The following is a 22,629-nucleotide window of genomic DNA, read 5'->3' on the forward strand; positions in this document are numbered from 1 at the left end:
AAGTTATCTTACGGAGGTCTCAGTCTATAGTGATCACAACCCCGTGATATTAGAGATGGAGCTGGGGACCTCCTTTGTTTTAAGGCTGCGTTGCAAAAGGGGGGGGAAGATGTGACCTTGAAACACCAAGGTAGAAGACTGAGGTGGTCCAAAGTGGTCCCCGAAACCTTTTTAGGTGAGGTTTTACCCAAGGTTGAAAGGGAGGTTAATATATGTCTGGATACTGAGTCACAGGGCACACACACGATAGACTCCTTTGGCACCATCTGTCAACAAATTAATCTAAGCCTACAGATAGAGGGAACGATTCAGAAAGGGGGTGGTGATGAACAGAGTGTCTGAATTAAGCAGACCACTCTTACCCAGTCAAGAGATCAGGGCTGAATCCATCACCGTTATTTAGCTCACTGCATCACCCCAGTTCAGAACCTGGCTATATGCAAATTAGTCTGACCCAGTGCCTCATGGGAACAGGACAGACCAAACTACCAAGCCAATTCTCCACCGGAAAGGAGACAAGCTTCCGGGGATCGGTTTCTGGCATTTCAGCCGTCGTCGGCCTGGCTTGCTTGAATCCTGGTGGTGCAGTGAGCAAGGGACTCATGTCTGAGTATACCCTGCCACACCTGTAGTGGCCAAAAACGATTCAGAAAGGGGGTGGTGATGAACAGAGTGTCTGAATTAAGCAGACCACTCTTACCCAGTCAAGAGATCAGGGCTGAATCCATCACCGTTATTTAGCTCACTGCATCACCCCAGTTCAGAACCTGGCTATATGCAAATTAGTCTGACCCAGTGCCTCATGGGAACAGGACAGACCAAACTACCAAGCCAATTCTTCACCGGAAAGGAGATAAGCTTCCGGGGACCGGTTTCTGGCATTTCAGCCGTTGTCGGCCCGGCTTGCTTGAATCCTGGTGGTGCAGTGAGCAAGAGACTCATGTCCGAGTATACCCTACCACACCTGTAGTGGCCAAAAACGATTCAGAAAGGGGGTGGTGATGAACAGAGTGTCTGAATTAAGCAGACCACTCTTACCCAGTCAAGAGATCAGGGCTGAATCCATCACCGTTATTTAGCTCACTGCATCACCCCAGTTCAGAACCTGGCTATATGCAAATTAGTCTGACCCAGTGCCTCATGGGAACAGGACAGACCAAACTACCAAGCCAATTCTTCACCGGAAAGGAGACAAGCTTCCGGGGACTGGTTTCTGGCATTTCAGCCGTCGTCGGCCCGGCTTGCTTGAATCCTGGTGGTGCAGTGAGCAAGGGACTCATGTCTGAGTATACCCTGCCAATTCAGGTTAATTCAGACACTCTGTCCATCACCACCCCCTTTTCTGAACAGATAGAGGGAAGGCAGACAATTCATACTGGCAAAAGGTGGTTCAACAGCAGCTGCACCAGAGCACATGCTGCCCTTCTTAAAGCACTAAAAGCTTCTCCAAAGGACAGGGGGATCATAGCTAGCCTTAGATCAGCATATAAACAAGCACTATTAGCTAAAAAACGGGAACTGAAGGAGGAGGCCTGGATTAAACTTCTATCTCCCCGAGTTTTGCAAGACAGCGGGAAATTCTGGGCCACTGTAAATCAACCCCTGTTCTCAGTTGATGAGAATTCCCCCCTGAGCTGTAATATTGCCGATAGTGACTGGATTGCTCACTTTGAGAAAATCTATAGGCTGCCAGGAGACGACTATAGGACAGACAATAGTCTCCCGGACAACGTTACCCCCGCAGTGGTCTTTGATGTCACCGAAGTGGAAAGGGCCATTGGAGAAATGTCACAGAATAAGGCCCCGGGCCCTGATGGGGTCCCTGCAGACTTATTTAAAGCTGCTCCACACTTTTGGTCAAAAATCCTGACAAATTTGTTTAATTCTCAAGGACCAAATAGTTCGCCAGCTACCTGGGCCACCTCAATCATAATTCCAGTTTTCAAAAAGGGGAACAGACAGGACCCGTCCTGCTACAGGCTGATTTCCCTGATTGATTAGTCTGTAAAAATATTGGGACGTGTGGTCCTACGTAAATTAACAGATTGGCTGTTTGACAGAGGGGTCCTGTCCAACGCACAATACGGTTTTAGAGCCAAAAGGAGTACCCTTGACCAATGTCTCAACCTCCAACTTTTAATTAGCAAGTACACTATAGCTAAGGAGGGGTCACTTTATATGGGGTTCATGGACCACTCCTCAGCATTTGACCTGGTAAATAGGTCAAAGCTGTGGCACATATTATTAAACATGGGTATTGACCCACCATTAGTGCACTTTCTAGCGGACCTGCATTCTGGTCTTTTAGCCACAATTAGAGTAAATACTGAGGTGCGATGTACAAGTCATTTTAGGTCAGAGAGGGGGGTCAGACAGGGGTGTATTCTGGCCCCCTCCTGTTTACACTATACATTAACGCCCTGGAGCCTGCTTTGGAGGACGTGTCACATGATGTACCGCGTATTGGCGAACTGGTTATTCCGGTTCTCCTTTACGCGGATGATGCCGTCCTCCTGGTCCGCACAGGGGTGGGTCTGCAAAAATTGTTAGACGCTTTTGGGAGTGTTATGGAGGAATTAGATTTGAAAATTAACACAAAAATGTCCCAAGTTATGATTACAGGGAAGGCACGTAGGGATACAAAGGTCTAAACCTTCTACTGTTGTGGGGAAGAAGTTCGTAGGGTAACCACATTCCCATATCTGGGAGTTCTTTTCGACGAAAGTGGTAACTGGGGCCCTGGAAAAAACAGCTGCAGTACGGCTTTCGCTAGAACCGCATCTGCACTTATGGGTCTCTCAAATAAGCTAGGGGCTGGGCCGATAGAAGCCCTTATTAAGGTTTATAAAGCTAAATGTCTAGCGGTAGCCACATATGGTTCTCAGATATGGGGCTCTTCGCCCCAAGTTAAAATCCAGGTTATCGAGAATAGATTCCTAAGATCAGTACTGACTGTTCCTCAGTCTACCCCAACCTTCTCTATTCACACCGAGCTGGGCTAGGATACGTAACTGACCAAATTAAAATAGCCCCGTTAATATGTTGGTTGAACCACATCATACTGCTAGACTGTTTGAAGCTGGATAAGTCTAATAAAATTCCTTGGTTGGCTTATATAAATTGGGTTTTCACAATTTGGGACGTCCGGAACTCTTTTCGTCTCCAGACTCCATAGTGAGGAAGGACATTGGACTGACCAAAAATGCTATGATGAACTTACTCTCTCTAGAGCGGGAGGAGGTAGAGTTGATGAAACCAACAGTCAGAACTAATTATGCCCTAATTAGCTCCCTAGGCCGTGAACCTTACCTCACCACAGTGAATCGCCCCTTTCATCGGCACCTTCTAACAAGATTTCGTTTTAATTTGATTCATTTTTCCTTAGGTTGTTTTAAAAATTGGTGCCCCCCAGAAAGGGCAGATCCTTATCAATGTGATGATTTCTCGACCCAGGACACCTTACACTTTATTATGTTCTGTGAACACTATCGAGAAATTAGAAAGAAATTTTTGTTCCCAATTCTGAGGGAGGTGGGTTTCATACAGGTTAGGCCAGCCCTTCTGTACTTACAACAATTAAACACCCCACAAATAATATTCCATGTTGCTAGTTTTCTAGTTGCTGCTACTCGGATAAGGAACAAGATTATCAAGGTCACACCTATCTCTGCCGATATTTTCTAAATTAGACTGTCCGTCTTTTTACTCCATGATTTTATTGTAGGACAAAAGTTCCTGCAACTTTTTATCACATTTTTAAGATATATTTATATTGTATAATATTTACACTGACATAATGAACTTCTTTGTCTATGATGTTTTTTTGTGTGTAATTAATTGTTTGTATTGTACTATGTCTTTTTATGATATTAATTTATCGAATAAAGTATTTGACTGACTGACTGAATGACTGAGAGCTTGTAGGTCTGAAGAAGAAAACTTCATTTTCACCTTACCAAACACTTTACCATATGTAATCATTGATCGAGCCTGATGCCATACCTGTAAGGGATATCTCGCTTGCAGAGGCGAGATTGGTCGTGGGATGAAACCACTCTCCTTTCTGGCACATGTCAGTATAACCAAGGAGACTCCTCATTTAGGAGAGGCCAGCCAGTGTAGCTGACAGCCGTGCTCATCCAGGATTTACCAATTTACATCTGTAAATTTTCGGAAAGTGATATCCACCATCAAGCCGGATACTATAACTACATGCAAATCCTCAGTGGCAGCAATCTGGTCTCGGTGACCACATACGGGCATTTAAACCATATTGCCGCCCACTCTCTAACCTGGCAGTCCTGGGTCACAATCAAGAGTGAAAGAAGGAAAGGGAAATAAGAGCAAGAAAAAAAAAGGAATTAATCTTAAATAATCTATACTGATGGTAATTCTAAAAGCAGAGTTCACTGCCATCACCCTTACAATGATTTCATTGCATGCTGCAACTTTCTCCAAGCAGTTTTTTTTTCTGTTTAACAATTTATTAGTCTGCCTTTTTACATTCTAGAAAAAGAATCCCAGGATTTTGCCTCCTGTATGTAGTTCTGATACTTTTGAACAGTCCACTAGCTTGGGAAGCTGTGGGTCAGGTCAACTCAGCCTGCTGCTGTCTCCACCATTTGCTCCAAGCTGTATTCAATTTATTTAGTCAGCAAACATCTTCATCTCGAAAAGGGATCTAAACAGGGACATACAGGATTGTATTTCTCTTAAGGAAAACTACTAGGTCGGTGTCTACTGCTGACCCCATGACATAAGTAACGAAATAAAAACCAACACATCTTTTAATATAAAGAGGTTTATTTTCCCAGAATTCTTTGCAGTTAGTTCAAAAGCAATGTACAACCTGCACGTCCTTTATCCCTGATGCTTACCTAAAAATTATATTTCAATATATATAAATTTATATATAAAATGAAAAGACTCATCCCAAAATCTCGTTATACTGAGTGCTATATTTGCAACCACTTCCACATACCCATCCATCCTGAAAAAGCTTGTACCCCACAGCTCTGCTGGGATTCAAATTTACTTGTACCTAACAGCAGTTAGGGACCCCCCATATCAAACACCAAAACTCTCATTCGCCCACCTCCAACAATCGCTGCACTACCTTCTTCTGGTAGCCTGCCAGATTACCAGCCACTGAATTAGAGTAAGAAAGGGAAGGGACGATGTCATGTACTAGGTATTGTGCGGCATGTGCTTCATGGCTTGGCGGCAATGCAGTCTGAGGGCATCACAATGACTGCTTGAGTGGGGAAAAACAAAAGATTACTTGTTCTGCAATGGTACCATGCCACACGCCCACTGCAAACAACCATTTTGCATAAAGGGTAGAATTGGGTACTGAAATAACTACACTCTACGTTTGAAGAGGCTACACACAAAGAACTGCGCATTAAAAGAGGAGTGAGTGGGCAAATCACTGTGTTCTCCCTGGCACACTGGGTCTAAAGAGTGGGCAAAGTAAACAACCTTTTGCTCCATTTTAGAACATCTTGGCAACTAGTGGTACCTCTGCTAGGTGAGCATCAGAAAACAGGAGCAGTGGAAAGGTAATGTTGAGAGTGAGCTCAGCCAGCAACCTCTGTACAAAGAGGGTGGGCACAACTGGGTAACATCCAGTCGTGTGAGCTTTCCCCCCTCTCCCACCCCTTTAATAGGCCAGTCTACCGTAATGTTAGGGTGGCAGCCGTTAGAAGCTTCGGAAAACAGTGCTATGTATACCAAAGGACCAAAAAAGAAAAATCAGAAATCATTCACTGCGCAGGACCTAGGAGCTCACTTGCACAGACTGTCATCTATAGTGAAGCAAACATTCCCTTTCAACCAGCAGACACATCCGTTTAAGTTTTACAAACAAGGGTGCACCTCCGCACACCTGAAGAGCCCCCGCCGACAAGCTGCTGCAAACACCACAACAGGAAGGCTCCTCACAGTTCATGAGCTGAAAGAGACCAGCAGCAGTCATCTGTCACCTCCAGGGCCTTTTAAAATACACAGGGGTGGAATGTAGGGAAACACATGAAAGCCTGCATGTGACGTCACTGGTCCCCCGGACGAGGAATGCATATCATTGAATACACTTTGGTTGTACATGATTTCCATAGATGCGTGTAAGATTATAAGTCCAGGGACTATCCATTTTTTTGTTTTTTCTTCTTTTCTGTAGAAAACGAGAAGGAGCGGGCTTGGGGGTTCTAAGCGTCTCCGTTCTGGATCTTACTGAGTTGTTCCTCTAGCTGCTCGATGCGCTGGCCCTGCTGCTTCACAAGCAGCTTTAGAGACTTCAGCTCCTTCAGCACTTCATCCAGCCGGTCGCTGTCCTGTACAGATGGGCAGGAAAAGAACAATGCAGAGAAGGATATGAATTTAACTGGAAGTGAAAATGAAGCAAGGAAAGGGAGTATAGAAGTGAGAAAGGAGTGGAAAAGTGTGAGGACCGTAATAGGGGGACAGGCTTATTTGTGGGAGAAGAAGCGAGGGGAATTGAGAAAAGGAGCTGAGAGCAAATGGGCAAAACTAAGATCAAGGAAAAGAATGAAAACGTGGAAATGTGGAAGGAGCGGAATTGAGGGGATGAGGAAATGAGGTGGAAGATAGCAGGAAAAAGAAATGGATAGCAGAGGAAAAGTGACGGGAATCAAACAAATGTTTGAGAGGAAAAAGGTGGTGCGATGACAGGAGACAGGAAAAAATAGGAGAATATTATTTGAGAACGGACAAAAAGTTGGTGATAAAATAACAAGGGAAAGAAAGGGGTAACAAAATAAGGTCGAAATAGGTGCCCCAGAGGGAAAGGGGGCAAGTCAGACAGGGGGAACTGACTGAATAACAGACGAAAACCAGGAAAGGAGGGGCACACTATGCAATGATTACCGGTCACCCTAGTTCAGCTGGTTATGTTTGAAAGAGCCACATGCTTGGGCTTTTTGATGCCTTTTGACCAGATTCAAAAGAGCCACATAAGGAAATTATTACTTACCCTGTAAGCATATCTTTGTGGCATGTAGTGCTGTAGATTTAAATGCTGTGCAAGTGCCTGCTATCTAGTGTTGGGGTCGGACATGTGTAGCTTTCTTTGTGTGAAGAAGTCGTCTTTGAGTCACGAGGTATGCTTACTCCACCTATTACTGGTAAGGCATATGGACATCGGCTCCATAGTTAGATTGTTTCTACGTAAGAAGGGGGAGGATAGAGATACAGAAATAGAAGACCATGCAACAAGTAAAGAAAGAAATGCCTTTGCAATGACCAAAGGTCTCTGGCGAGGAAGGTGGACGCATGTGAATCTACAACACTACATGCAATGAACAGTTTCTTGTAGGGTAAGTAGCATTTTACGTTCATGGTATAAGATGTAGATACACATGCAATGCACAGACTGTAAAGCAGATCTTCCCTAAGCAGTGGCAAGGCCAGAGGACGGTGCAGAGGACTGAAAGTGCATGGAGAACAGATTAGCCAACTTTTGCTTGTTGGCATGCTAGGACATTCACACAGTAATGCCTGGTGAAAGTATGTGGGGTGGACCAGGTAGCTGCTTTGAAAATGTCAGCTATAGGGATGTTGCCTAAGAAAGCCACAGAAGCTCCCTTTCTGTGAGTAGAGTTGGGCCTGGGAGGGCTAGGCAACGACTGTTTGGCTTCAGCATAACAGGTCTGGATACATTTGACCAACCATGTGCTATTACCACCTTAGTCTTTATGTGGCTTGGAAAAAGAGACTTAGAATTACTGTGTCTTACAGAAGGACTTAGCTCGATCAATGTAATACACGAGGTCCCTTTGGACATATAGTGTGTGAAGAGCCCTCTCTGTCACTGATTCTGGATGTGGGAGGAAAACTGGGAGTACTATAGTTTGATTAGGGTGGAAATAGGAGACTACCTTGAAGAGAAATGTGTTTTTTGTCCTAAGGACTACCATATCTGCATGAACCTGGAAGAAGGGTTCTTGAAGGATTCAATGCCGTCTAAGGGTTGAAGTTAACTGCTGTTTAAGGGAGGTGATGGCCACTAGGAGAAGGCTACTGTGCAGAAAAGATAATGCAAAGGGCATGAGTGAAGTAGTTTGAAAGGAGGGTCCATAAGTCTGGTGCGAACAATGTTCAGGCTCCACACAGAGGTAAGTGGCACCATGAGTGGTGTTAATCTTTTTAGTCCCTCCATGAATGACTAGGACTTTAAAGAGTGAAGGTTGTTATTTGTTCTGAAGAAAGGCAGCAACGATGGCCAAGTGAAGTCTAATGGAGACTTAAGCAAGGCCTGGCTTATGCAGGTGAAGCAGATAAACAAAATCTTAGACTGATGCACTGAGAGGGTTGATGTGCTGGGAGTGCAGTAGTGCAAACATTGTTTCCATTTAGCTGCACAGCAGGCTCTTGTAGCCCTCATGCTTTCTTGAGAATGATCATACATTCTGACTTTAGGAGCCAATTAGCAAGATTTAGTTACTTGGGGGTCGGGTACCTGAGCATACTCTGGCTCTGCGCGAGACGTTCTGGCCAGTTGGGCAGGTTTTCGCCAGACACCAAGGGTAGGTCAAGAAGAGAGCCAAACCAGGGCTCTCTGGTCCAAGTGGGTACCACCAGGAATAGAGTGAGAGATGTTTGCTGAAGCCTCTGAAACATGAATGGATGAAGCAGAAGAGGCGGAAAAGCGTAGGCAAAGATCCCGGACCATTTCTTCCATAGTGTGTTACCTATGGACTGTGGGTATGGGTACCTGAAGATGAGGCTTGGTCATATAGCGTTTTCGGCAGTAGGAGAGTTCTATGTCGGGGAATCCGCACCAAAGACGTACTAGAGGAGACTTATGGGTAGAGTTCCAACTTGTGGACTTGTTGCTGCATCCTGATGAGTAGGTCTGCAAGGTTGTTGCCTACTCCCAGTAGAAATTCTGCTAGTAGAAGAACATTGTGGTGGATTGCCTGTGGTGGATTGCCCATCGCCAAATGCCCATCGGCAATGCAGACAACTGTGGTGATGTGAGTGAGTGCTACCCTAAACCTACTGTAGGTAACACATGGAAGACGTGTATCTGTCAAAATGAGAACAACACTTGGTGCTGAACATGAATGAGGAACAACCAGAGTGCTAGCTGGATGGGCATCAGCTCCATGTAGTTGATGTGGAGACCCCATTGATGGAATGTCCACGTGCCTCGCAGTCAGGTTTTTGAAGTGTGCTCCCCACCTGGCGAGTGAAGCGTCTGTTGTGATTGTCTTCTACGGGACTGGGTTGAGGAAGGGCTGGCTGCATGCGAGGAGTGCAGCTGCAGATCAAAATTAGAACCTACCAGCAACCCTCTGCTTATGACCACTGTGCAGCTGCAACTGGTGCATGTGTAACTTGACCACCCTCGACCTGAAGGATGCCTGCTTACACATTCCAATCTGCCCTGCAAATCGCCAGTACCTCCTGTTTGTGCTAAGTGGTCCGCATTACCATTTGAAAGTGCTGCCCTGGCATAGAGGTCCACCTGGAGTTGGAGCAGGATGGGCTGCTCCTGGTCGTCTGATCATGCCAACGACAGGACTTTGGGTGCCAAACGCTCTGATGCAGATGCAAGTTTTTGCAAGTTGTGCGCCAAATTTTTTTTGGAGCTGATGGATTCTTTAGAGCTGAAGCATGTTTTGTGTCGGCTTGAAAAAGGTGGTGTTGGTGCCTATAGCTGCGGCTCGAGATGCTCTTTCGGCACCAGTGGTTGGTTCGGACTCAACTCAGAGGCCTTTTTTCGGTGCCACCCATAGCGACTAGAAGCCTGAGCATGGAGTTCAGGGCTAGTTTCCTGATCCACTCAAGAGCTGTGTTCGTCCTGTTGGTGCCAGTGTGGAGGTGGACTGGGTGTCATACTCACAGTCAATGTCTTCTCTTTAACAAGAAGCAGTTCCCCTGCCTCAGAGTAAGAGAGAGAGCTCGGTCTCTGGTTGTGGCTCTACCTCAATATCTTGGTCCCCTTAGAGATTAGGGGTGTCATATTCCGGATGGTGCGCCATGGTACGTCGAGCTAGGTGCAGGTCTCGACGGTTCTGCAGCATATTTCGGATCGGAAGGTAAGACATGCAGCACAGAATGCCTTAATGTGCTCCAGGGAAAGACACAAGTGAGAGATCCGATGGTGATCTGTCCAGGGGTATTTCGAACGAGACTGTGGACAGTACTGGAAAGGGGTTCTTTACATTATGGAGTCTACATTCTCAGTGGAAGAAGCGGAGTAGAATGTGCTGGGAGGGGGTAAGTGCCCCTTGGGAGGGTGCGGGGGTGTAAGGAACTTGGCTGTTTAAGTTGGCAGTGTGACGAAGCAGAAGATTGTTTATGTGGATCGGGTGGAAGAACCAAGAGGGAACAGCTCGCAGGATGAAAGTCCGAACCAAATGGAGGAAAAAACAATCTAACAGTGGATCTGATGATCATGCGCATTACCAGTACTATGTGGAGTCACCATATCTCATGACCCGAAGACTTTTTTGAAGATAAAAAAGTTGCACATATCAGAGCCAACACTAGGTGGCAGAACTATGCACAGGATGTGTAACTACAGCTACACTTGCCACAAACAAATAATTTTAAAAATATTGCGGGTCTGTAATTAGCTTTAAAATCCTGTTTGTTCAGATGCCAGGATTAGATTCTTGGCGAACCTTTATGGTGTGCGAGCAGTGCATCTTGTGAACCATCTTATGGGACGAGCAGACTACACATTAAAGCTACGAAGTTGGAGAACTGGTGACTTCTGTGTCATGATTAGTCCATTTAGCAGCTTCAGAGTGCTTCAAAGTTTCTCATTGCAGCTTGGCCAACATAGAAACCAGCGTCAGCATCAAGACCGCTGTCCTTAATAAATGTCAGAACCGATGTCCAAGTGGAAGCCCTGTAGTACTCTTCCCAATCACACAGAGGAGCTTCCTTGCCTCTTGCAGAGTGTGAGGTGTGCGCTAAGGGATAGGCTGGGGGCCCACGGGCAATGATTTGCTGTACATTCTAAGATGTAAAATGAGAGGTTTGGCTTTGGATTGGACTTTCCATGAAGTGATGGACCAAAGCATGCAATAAGTTGATAGGTGTTTATGTCCTTTGTATGATCTACATAGTATCTCACCACAAGTCTCGTATCAACTATATGCAAAGTACGTTCCAGCCCCAGGTTTGAAACCGGAAATCTAATCTCAGAGGTAGAATACTTAAGAGGCAAATCAAGGAAACAGGGAGTCTACGAACAATCTTATTCTTATTGCAAACTACAATGCCTTACCTACCAATAAAGCAAGCATTTCACAAATTTAATCAGTGGAAATAATGACAAAACAAAAGCATCTTACCAAAAAAAAAAGGAACTTAAAATAATTTATAGATAGATTATGATGGAAATTTCCTTTACAGACCCTCCGTAAACACACATACTTTACTGGTAAAGGAGAATTATCAGGTAACAGACGATTGTGGAAATGCAGAAAATTGTGCACACCATGATCTGTAACCCAAGGATTACGCTGATCACTGTTGCGCTGACAAGGCCAGCTCCTACACTCAATAGGGTATGGATCAGCATTAGTACCCCAACTAGCTACGACTGGCGTAATAATATTAAATGTACTAAATCAGAGTAACAGTGGTTGGTGAAGGCCAAGTTCCAGAGTGAAATTAAGGTTAATAAAGTAACAATTCATTCAAACAGATACTTCTGAGGCAAAAATAGAACATTCAGTCATATAGCCTCACTCCAAGCAATCAACACCTCAAATACTGCCTAAATCTAGCAACTACCTGAAGCTCCATCCCAACCAAAACAAAAATCCTACTACTTGCCAAGAAAGACAAGAAATCACTAGTCCAAATCTGGTAAAACAATCCCCAATTTCACCCTATACTAAGTCTCTCAGATTCAATCCGAAAACGTACAGTTTCTTACCAGTCGGTGTAGTTTTGCAGCTTGAAGACTTTCTGGATTCACTATGCTGTGCATTATTCTGCCATCTAGTAGTTTGGTCCGGAATTGTCGGGTTTTTTTCTTCCGTGGCCCAGGTGGGCATCGACATCCCACCATTTGGTGTCTTTCGTGACGTCAACGCACTTCCTGCGGAAGCTCCCACCTTTGGTCTCTATCTTCGGATTCTTTTTTTCTTTTCTTGTGTTATTCTTGCTTTTCCTCTTATCTTTTTTTTTTTTTTAGTCTTGTTAATCTTTAATCTCCTTCCATCTTTCTCATCTTTCTAGCGGAGGAGGGTGGGTTCGCTAGTGAATCCAGAAAGTCTTCAAACTGAAAACTATACAGACTGGTAAGAAACTATATGTTTTGCAGCGTGCATCTTTCTGGATTCACTATGCTGTGCATAGACTTTGTAGCGGTTTGTCCCTATTGTGGCAGCTGGGTGGAAGATGAGCACTGCTTACTGAAAATGTGTTGTAAGACCTTCTGTCCCACTTGCGCTTCTTTGTTCATTTGGATATCCACCCAGTAGTGCTTGGTGAACGTGTGCACCGAAGACCATGTTGCAGCTTGGCAAATATCTTGAATTGGTGTGTTAGCTAGAAACACAATTGTAGCTCCTTTCTTCCTTGTTGAGTGAGCATGAACTGCTCCTTGTAACTGTTGCCCAGCTTGTTTGTGGTATAGTTGAATGGTTTGTGCTATCCATCTTGCAATGGTATTCTTGGTGACAGGTCGCTCCAAGAAACTGCTTGCGAAGGAAACAGAGTTGCATTGTCTTTCTGCACCACTTTGTCCTTTCCATGTAGTGCATCACCGTCCTTCTGGCGTCCAGTGTGTGCAGCGCTCTCTCTGTGCTTGTAGTTGTTTTTTGGAAAAAAATAGGTATTTGGATTGTTTGGTTGATGTGGAACCGAGACACCACTTTTGGCATGAAGCGTGGGTCTATTCTCATAACAATCCTGTCATTGTGTATCTGCAGGTAGAGCTCATGAAGTGTTAGCGCCTGCAATTCACTTACTCTCCGTAGTGATGTGATAGCTACTAAGAAGGCAGTCTTTAGGGTGAGCATGTGCAGTGTAACTCTGTGCATGGGCTCGAATGGAGCCTTCATCAATTGAGTCAGCACTACGTTGAGGTTCCATGCTGGTGATGGCATTCTGTTTGGAGGTGCGATTCTCTTCGCCCCTTCTAGGAATCTTTTTACGATTTGGGAGGTGAAACAGCTCTTCCCCGTCTCTCCTCTAGGGTAAGCCACAATCGCCGCCAAGTGTACCCTTAGGAACGTGTAGCTTAGTTTGCTTTGCAGTAGGTGTGTTAAGTATTTTAGCACTGTTGACTCCCTTGTGATCTTTCTTTGCAGTTTCTCTTTAATGCACCATTCAGAGAATCTCTTCCACTTTGCTACGTAGCATTTCCTTGTGGTAGGCCTTCTTGCCTCCCAGAGCACTGCGATTGTGCTCGCTGTAGCTTGAGCTGTGCAAACTCTAGGTCTTCAGGAGCCATGCCGCCAGGCTGAGGCTCTCTGGCTCTGCCTGTAGCACCCTTCTGCTCTGCATTGTTAACAGGTACCTTCTCTGTGGGAATTTTTGTGCTGGTGCTTGCGCTATCTCCACAATTTGCGAGAACCATGACTGTCTGGCTCACTGAGGTACTATTAGGATCAGGTACTGTTGCTGATCATGCATTTGCTGAGTACCCTGTGTATCAGTGGGATCGGGGAAAAAGCGCATGCTAATGTCTTTGACCACCTTATCCATAGCGCATTCTCTTGTGACCGGTGGTCTGGATGCAAAGTGTTGGCATTTTGCATTTTGGTGTGTTGCAAATAGTTCTATTTGAGGCGTCTGGAATACCTTTTATAATTCCTGTTGGTTGATCTCCCATTCGTGTGAGACTGTCTGCCTCCACGTTGTCCTTCCCTGGGAGATGTATTGCTAGTAGGTCTATCTTTAGTGGGATGGCCCATGTCCATATCTCCTGTGCTAGCCTCAATAGCGCTACTGACTGTGTTCCTCCCTGTTTGTTGATGTAGAACATGGTTGTGGTGTTGTCTGTCTGGATTAACACCCTGTTTCCGCACAGCTGCTTCTGAAAGGCTTTTAGGGCTAGGAACACTGTTTTCAGTTCTAGGTAATTGATGTGCTTGACCGAATCCTGTTGAGACCATAGCACCCTCACCTTGAGCGTGTTCATGTGCGCGCCCCACCCCAGCTGGGATGCATCCGTTGTGATGGTCACTGTTGGAGTTGGTTGTGTGAATAGTTTCCCCTGTGATATATGTTCTGTTTGTTCTACCACGCTATTTCCTGATGCACTGCGTGTGTGACAACTCCTAGATCTTCCCAACTCCTGGTTGCCTGGGACCACTGCTGTTGTATCCATTCCTGGAATGGCCTCATGTGTAGTCGAATATTTTGGACTAGGTGAATGCAAGACGCCATCATTCCCATTAGCCTGCCTACCGTCCTCACTGTAAGAACTTGCCCCTTGCGGTAGTGACGTTTTTCCTTCAGTATCGCCAAAGTTCTCTTCCTGCTGGGGAACACTTTGGCCTGTATGGTGTAGATCTCGCCCTAAGAATATCTTGATTTGCTCTGGCTCTGTTGACTATTTCTCCCAATGAATCGAGAAACCCAGGACCGTCAGTGTTAGTATGACCTGCTGGACATGCAGTTTGCCTTGATCGTATGAACTTACCTTTATGAGCCAGTCGTCTAGATCGGGGTATACGTGTATCCTCTGCCTTTATAGGTGTGCTGCGACAGCTGCTAGGCATTTTGTAAACACCCTTGGTGCAGATATTAGGCCGAATGCCAGTACTGTGAACTCGTAGTCGCTTTGGTTGATCACAAATCTTAGTAGTCGCTAGTGTTTGTGGTTGTTTGGGATGTCCACATTTTTTTGTGTGTAAGTATGCGTCCTTTAAATCTATGGTAGCCATGAAGTCTCCTTGTTGTATTCATGGCATTACCTCCATTAGTGAGGTCATCTTGAATCTTTGAGTCCTTACGAATTTGTTTAGGAACCTTAGATCCAGGATATGTCTTAGTGTTTCGTCCACCTTTGGCACCAGGAAGTAGATTGAGTAAACCCCCTTGTTCCTTTGGTTTTGCGATACCACTTCTATTGCCTCCTTTCCAAGCAATTCTTGAGCCTCTAACTGCAAGAGCAAGAGCTCCTTTGCTGAGTGTGCCTTTCTTCTTGGTTTTCTGTTTGGAAGTTGTCTTTCCAACTCTATGCAGTATCCTTATTGTATGTTTAGTATCCATTTGTCCGATGTGACCTTCCTCCATTCATGGATGAAGTCTCTTGGTCTTCCCCCTACCAGTGTTGAGTGTTGGAGGTACTGTTTGGCTGCATTTTTTCTTTTTGTCTTTCCACCCACACAGAGGTGTTGCTAGGGTGGGGGCTTGATGCATAGCGAAGTCACTTGTCCGTTTCCACACCCTCGAAAGGACTGTCCCTGGGGTTGGTACTGCCAGTTTTGCTGCTGCTGACCCTGCTACTGCTGGCCCTGGTTGTTCCTTTGGTAGCCTTGTCGGAACGTTTGGTGTGACATGGTCAGCACATTGCCTCCACTTCTACCCCCTGGCCTCCTTGTGGGTGTGCCTCTTCTCATCCCCCTGAACTGCAGTGCTACCTTGCGGTTTCATTTTCCTTCTTGAGTTGCGTCAACTTGCCGCCCACTGGCCTGCTGAACAGTTGCTCTCCATTGAAGGGTGTATTTAAGATGTTACTTTGTACCTCTGGCTAGAATCCTGAAATTCTCAGCCATGCGTGTCTTCTCGAAGTCACTCCTATCATCATTAACCTGCTAGATGATTCTGCAGCATCCAATGCTGATTTTAGGCATGTGTTCGCCCTGCTTTTTCCTTCTGCTAACAGGTGAGCTGCCCTTTGTCGGTACTGGTTTGGTAGATGTTTTAGGAGCTGCCCCACTTCATCCCAGTGTTGGTATGCGTGCCTGTTGAACAGGGCATTGGAATTTGTGATGCGCCAATGTATTGCTGCATTTCTCTCTCGCTCTAATTCTCTCCACCTTTCTCCCTGTAAGATCCATCCTCCTACTCTCCTTGTCTGGAGGTGGTCTGGCATGTGTGGGAACATTAGCCCTCTTCCTAGCCGTTGCTGCCATTATGGAGTCGGCTGGCACTGACCCCTGGATGTATGCAGGGTCCTTTGAAGAATGTTTGTACTTTTTCTCCTGTCTAGGTGTCACAGCTTTGAATACTGCTGGTTCCTTAAAGACCTTTCTTCCCTGGTCCAGCACACTAGGGAGCATGGGTAGGAATTGGCCCCTGGTCTGTTGAGGCAGTAGAGTTTCCATGAGGAAACATGCCTTGGGCTTCTCCTCCTCCATTTTCACTCCATAAGTCTGTGCAGCCTTCTGCAAGACCATGTTGTAGATCCCTATGTCATCTGGCGGCAAAGGATAAGTTTCTACGTCCTCTTCCGGCGATTCGGGGTCGAGATCTTGCCATTCCACGTCTTGGGCCTTCGAGGACGTCGAGTCCCGGTAGGATTGCAGATCTTCGTCGCCTTCTCCCTCGAAATAGTAGTCCTCTTCTCCCAGTTCCTCAATGGGTTCGGGCGTTTTCGTCGTCTCTTTCGACCTTGACCGCGGGTTTCGGCGGGTTGGTGTATTGACTCATCTTCTCGTCGAAGTCCTTCTTCCGTTGTAGGATGTTCGCCATTTCGGTCTCGAGCCGCCTTTTCTTCCTCTCCATCTCGGAGACATGTTCGCCATCGAGGGTGGAAGCGCTTCTCTTTGAGGACGTAGGGCAACCTTCGATGTCTGAGGGTTTTCGCCATTTGGGAGTCCTTTTCGAAGGATCAGCTCTCGGCTGACTGTCCCTGGAGGCTGTTGCTTTCGTCAAATGTTTCGGCGGCAGAGCTCCCTTCAAGGACTTAGCTTCACTTCTGCGAGTGTCGCTCGGGGCTTTTGCTTCACTCTTTAGAGTGTTGCTTGGGTGTTTAGGGGTTGACGACTCCCTTACCTCCTTCGACATCTTATGGACCTCAACAAACGTGCAGTCCTCCGGTCCTTCTACGATGTTGTCCTCTTCTCCAAGGAGAGTCCCAAGTCTTGTAGCAATGGAGGTGGCCCCTGCTCCTACATGTTGTGGTTCGCCCTCCTCTGCCTCTCCCTTACTCTGAGGGTTTTGGGTGTAAACTCCGAGCACGCATTGTAGTCTTCGCTGCTGTGGTCGAGTGGCAGGCAGAGGTTGCAGACTGGATGCTGATCCTTCTGGGCGTACTTGTGGTGGCAATTGGTGCAAAACGTGAACAGTGTTTTGTCCTTCCACGCGCTCAGGGAGCCCCCTGCGATCGCATTCTCCGTCAAACGTCGCTGTTTTGTTCTTTAACTTCTCCCTCGTCGCTCCGGGTACCTGACCTGTAGTCCGGTGTATTTGAAAACTTGATTCTTCATTAATTTCTCCGATTTTGCTTGAATTCCTTTTCCAAAATTCTGGAACTCAGCAACGATCCAGACCCAACAGCGGAAAAAAGAATCTGAAGATGACGACCAAAGGGGGGAGCTTCCGCAGGAAGCACGTCGACGTCACAAGTGGGATGTCGACACCCACCTGGGCCACGAAAAAAAAAAGAGAAAAAAAGACTTTCATTCCGGACCCAACCACTAGATGGCGGAATAATGCACAGCATAGTGAATCCAGAAAGATTCACAATGCAAAACTATTCACATCCTGTATGAACACATCACCAAGAAAACCTATGAGGCCTGGTACCAAAAAGAGGGTGAAATCATTTCTCCTAGAAAACAACTGCACAACCGCTGTTCAAGCCCTTGTACTATTGCATCTGGATTGTTATTGTTATTGTGATTGTTACTTTAGTTTGTATAGCGCCAGCTCACCCACCGGTCTCAAGACGCTTTCAGACCAAGAAACACAACAAATTTTCCAGGCTAGCGAAGGAATAGAGTACCTTAAGAAGGGCCAAAAGCTTCCCTGAATAATGTTGTTTTCAGTTGTTTTCTGAACTGTAGAAGATTGGTCTCCTTACGAAGCATGTCTGGCAACTTATTCCACAGCTGTGGGATTTGTGTGGAAAAGGATCTTCCACCCTTTGTTGCCAGTTTGAAACGAGGGCAAACCAACAGTTGAGCATCCGAGGATCTAAGTGATCGTTTCGGATTGTAACGCGTCAGACGATCCTTGATATAGACCGGTGCTTGTCCATATATTGCCTTATGTGCAACGCACAGGCTCTTGAATTCCACCCTCTGCTTCACCGGGAGCCAGTGAAGCGTATGTAATAGGGGGGAGGCATGGGCTTTCCTGGGAAGCTTAAAAATCAGGCGTGCCGCATCGTTCATAACCACCTGTAGTTTCTTGATCAGACTATTTGGCAGGCCTAAATAAAGGACATTGCCATAGTCCAATCGTGATATAATCGTGGCTGACACTACCGTGCGGAGCATCGACTGAGAAAGGAGAGGGACAAGCTTATGCTGTTGCCTAATAAGACCGATACACACGCCAACTACCGTAGAAATCTGGGCAGACATTGACAGATCACAGTCAATTTTTATGCCGAGACTTTTTACATTTGCTGCTGGTATTGGAGTAGGACCAAGTTCTTGTGGCCAGTATCCATCACCCCAGGGTGATGTTCCTGTAGATATCACCAGGACTTCTGTCTTTTCAGGGTTGATTTTCAATAGGTTGATAGTCATCCAGCTGACTGTATACCTAAGAACTTCTAGCATATGCTCCTGGGCTTCAGTAGAATTCTCAATGCTAAAAAGCAACTGAGTGTCGTCGGCGTAGTTAAACACTCGACAGCCCATGTGCACTAAAGACTCAATCAGGGGTTTTAGGTAGAGATTAAAAAGTAGTGGAGATAGTGCTGAGCCCTGCGGGACTCCACACTCCACCATGCCTACATTAGAGAGATCAATTCCCTGTTGAATCCTCTGTTGTCTCCCAGTTAGGAAGGATTATAGCCACTTGTAGGCTACACCTTTTATTCCCAAACTGGCCATTCTTTCCAGGAGCAGGTCATGGCTGACAGTGTCAAACGCCGCGGACAGATCTAGAAGTATCAGGGCGCTTGGTTTCCTACTGTCAGCCATGCCTCTAAGCTCATCCAGCACCGAGAGCATCACTAACTCGGTGCTGTGGTGTGCCCTAAAGCCCGCCTGACATCCATGGAGAAGATTGTGACACTCCAGAAGAGAGGATAGATCTTGCAGCACATGTTGCTCCAGGATTTTTGATAGAAATGGTAGTTGGGAGATCGGTCGATAATTTTTTAAGTTGGCTGAATCTGTTTCTGGTTTTTTTAACAAAGGTCTAACCCGAGCCTCCTTAAGGCTAGGTGGAAGGTATCCCTTCTGCAGTGACATATTAAGGAAGGAGAGAATATGTTTCTCCAAGATAGGACGTGCCGCCCGGAAAATCCTAGGGGGACAGGGGTCGGCAGGAGAGCCAGATTTGATATTATTCATCAATTGTTCAAGCTTGGTAGAATTTATTTCAGGAAAGCGTGAGATAATACATTCTTGAGAGACAGCAGTATTCTGCAATGGAATAAAACCGCTAACTGTATTATTTTTAATCTCAGAGAAAATAGTTTGCACTTTTTCTGAGAAATACTGTTGAAAGGTGTTGCTGTCAAATTTTCTCGGTTTTGACCGGTATCTTTGTCAATTCATTCAAAGTAGTAAACGATTCCTTCTGAACATTTTGCGCCTGTTTAATGCGAGTATCAAAATATTCTGCTTTGACTGTCAAAATCAGTTTCTTGTAAGCGTTTAATTTGGTTTTGTAGTGTTCACGATCTATTTCCTCCTTTGTTTTCCTCCAATGCCTTTCCACACGACAGAGCTCTTTCTTATATTCTCTCAGAGGAGGGGTAAACCAAGGAGCGCCTTTCCTCAGCCCTTTGGCTTTTTGTAACTTTTCCGGGGCAATCTGATCGATCGCCTGAGTTAGATTTTTAGTTAAGTTCATATAGTCCTGGTCTAGATTACCACTGAGGGGCTTAATACAGTGTGGAAGAGTGACTGTCAAGGTTTGCGAATCAACCTTCTTCCATTGACGAACATTTTTCGTTTCTGGGACTGTGCTTATGGAATTCCCTTTGATGGAAATACCAAAGTTGATCAGATAATGGTCCGACCAAACGCAAGGTAGGATATCTTGAATCATCACTTCCGGGTCCGAGGTCCAGACAAGGTCAAGCGTATGTCCCCTGTTATGCGTGGGACCTTCTACCAACTGCTTCAGACCACTTATGGACATATAGAAAGCTCCAGTTGTCGAGATATCGAGTCTTTAGGCGTTTTTTCCCAGTGTAAGTTGAAGTCACCGGTTATTATTACCTTTTGGTATCTAGTACAGATATCTGATAGAATGGGGGCAAAAAGAATCTTTCATTTGAAAACGAAGACCCGATACGAACAGACGCTTTTGCTGTAGCAGGTAAGACCCAGCCCAGGAGGGAACTTTTAAAGAGGCCTCACTATCTAACGAACTAAAATTGAACTATTGTTCTACTCTTCTCCTCTAGGGGATACGATAATACCATTTTTTAAGAAACTACCCCAACGCTCACAAAAGTAAAGGCAGCTCACCGCGCCTCTATTATTCCTTCTACTGCGAGATCCCTTTTTGACCATTATAGGTAAGATAACGCTACTGGTAAATTTGTAATCCAGGCGCATTTCCACAACCATTTACTCCGTCTCATATAATTGAGGTCTAAAAGTACTCCCTTCTCTTTCATTTTTCTCCCCCAAGAGAGACTCGTTCTGGTCATTGAAGCCAACCGCCATTGATCTTGATATTCATCCCCGCTACAAGTCAAGAACAACTAAAGAGTAGTGACATAGAAGTGTCTGAAGATTTACAGACTTTGAAAAGTTTTCTAATCCTTATCGGATAGGAGAATCATTAGTAACCTCCAGGTATGTCAAGTTATAAGCTTAAATTAATATTAAGGACATAGGATTTTTTCCACCTCCTACTTATTCTAGCGGTTTTATATGCTTCTCTCTCCAGATAGTTACCGCCCAATAAGAATATCTCCTCACATCCTGAAAGAATTTTTATCTCCTACATAATAAGGAATCCCAACTGACCAAACAGGTAAAAGCAGAACTTGAGTAGGGAAACACAATTTTAAGTGTATTTACCTCCCACGAAGCTTTTTTGAGTCTCTTTGAACCTTAGTAGCAGAGATACAGCCGATACATGCACATATAGATGTGAAGTCAATGCCTTCTTCTATTTTGCATAGACTAATACTCTACAATTAGCAAGAGCGTAAAGAGAGCCATATGCCTAGCATCCCACAAGCACAATCTTTTTTCTGACTTAGGGAGAGTATGCCACGTTAATATCTGCCCTCACCTAGCTACGCCTACTAGGCTAACAGTGTCTATCATTGTGTCGAAATTTAGGTCTTTATTAGAGAAGTCTCAAATACCATAACCAGATTAAGCTCCAACGACCGAGGGACCCTGTGTTCCTGAGAGTTTGTATGTAGAGAAAATTGTGAAGTAATAGAATATATAACTCACGTATAAAGAGCAGCCATTAAGTAATACCATTTATGAATAGGCTAGACATTGTACCTGTGAATTACTGTAAAGTATAGTGTTCTCTCAATTCAGTCAATTAACTGTATGTATATCTATTGTAGGACAACCATAAGGATCCAGTAACACGACAGACAACAAATCAATAGTCTTGATAAAGGTGGCACATAATAATACGCAAACCACCGAAACGCGTCGACGCAATTTTCTGTACAATTCATCTTTCCCCCCCCCCGGTGTATATAAGATTGTAAGGTTATAAAACCAGGGGACGTTGAAATTTTAATTGTGAATGTACGCTTTGTAATTTCTAATTTGTATGTTTTACAATTGAGTTTTGTCTGTCCTTCGTTTTTGTGCTGGTCACAAAACTATATAGTATTTTAATTGTTTTTTTACATTGTTTCCAGTGTAATTGTAAATTGTCTTTTTATTGTTTCAATAAATTGTTATGTAACTTCATTTTTGATTAATTTCTTTAGTTAGTGTGTTTATATTTGATTGTGGTTATAGCTAATTCCAAGCTTCTCCTGTACACGACCCAAGGGAATCATTCTGTTTGATTTAGGTTTAACACCCCAATTCCCTTGTTCACTTCAAGGGGTTCCTCTCTCTTTTCATAATATATCTAACTTTAGCCTCTGCCGTACCTCTGGGGACTGTGGACTCTGGTGCAGTATATACAGAGCCGCTTTCTTACACTATAAGAGTTTGCATGTTTCGTATCCTGACTGGGTTGGAATATGCTAGAGCTTTTTCAGCGTTTATTGTTGCTCCTAGGTACACTGTGTGTTAGATGGTTGGAGATGCAATTTGGTTTACTGTGAACCCCAGGTCGAGAAGCAGTTGGACTGTTTTTAGAGTGTGTTTTATGCAGCTCTGTTGCGAGCTGGCTTTTATTAGCCAATGGTCTAGGTAGGGCAAGACGTGAATGTGCAGTCTTCTTAGATGAGCCGGGACTACTGCTAGACACTTGGTGAAAATCCTGGGTGCTGTAGTTACTCCGAATGGGAGAACCTTGAATTGATAATATGTCCGCCAACCACAAACCGGAGGTATTTCCATTAGCAGGGTGAATGGGAATATGGAAATATGCGGCCTTTAACCCCATCGCTGTTTCTGA

The 22,629-nt window shown here is 45.0% G+C and overlaps 1 protein-coding gene across 1 annotated transcript in view; it reads right to left on the bottom strand.

The window, feature by feature from the left end:
* Positions 1-4,785: 4,785 nt before the first annotated feature.
* LOC147659037 (coronin-1B-like) overlaps positions 4,786-22,629 on the bottom strand; it is a 111,126-nt gene continuing 93,282 nt past the window's right edge. Inside the window, exon 10 of the mRNA XM_086952025.1 lies at positions 4,786-6,332. Within this exon, the coding sequence (XP_086808151.1) occupies positions 6,207-6,332 (126 nt within the window). The 3' untranslated portion in view covers positions 4,786-6,206. The remainder of the gene's footprint in view (positions 6,333-22,629) is intronic.

The sequence above is a fragment of the Lissotriton vulgaris genome, unplaced genomic scaffold, assembly GCF_964263255.1.
Source record: "Lissotriton vulgaris unplaced genomic scaffold, aLisVul1.2 SCAFFOLD_1858, whole genome shotgun sequence".
NCBI lineage: Eukaryota > Metazoa > Chordata > Amphibia > Caudata > Salamandridae > Lissotriton > Lissotriton vulgaris.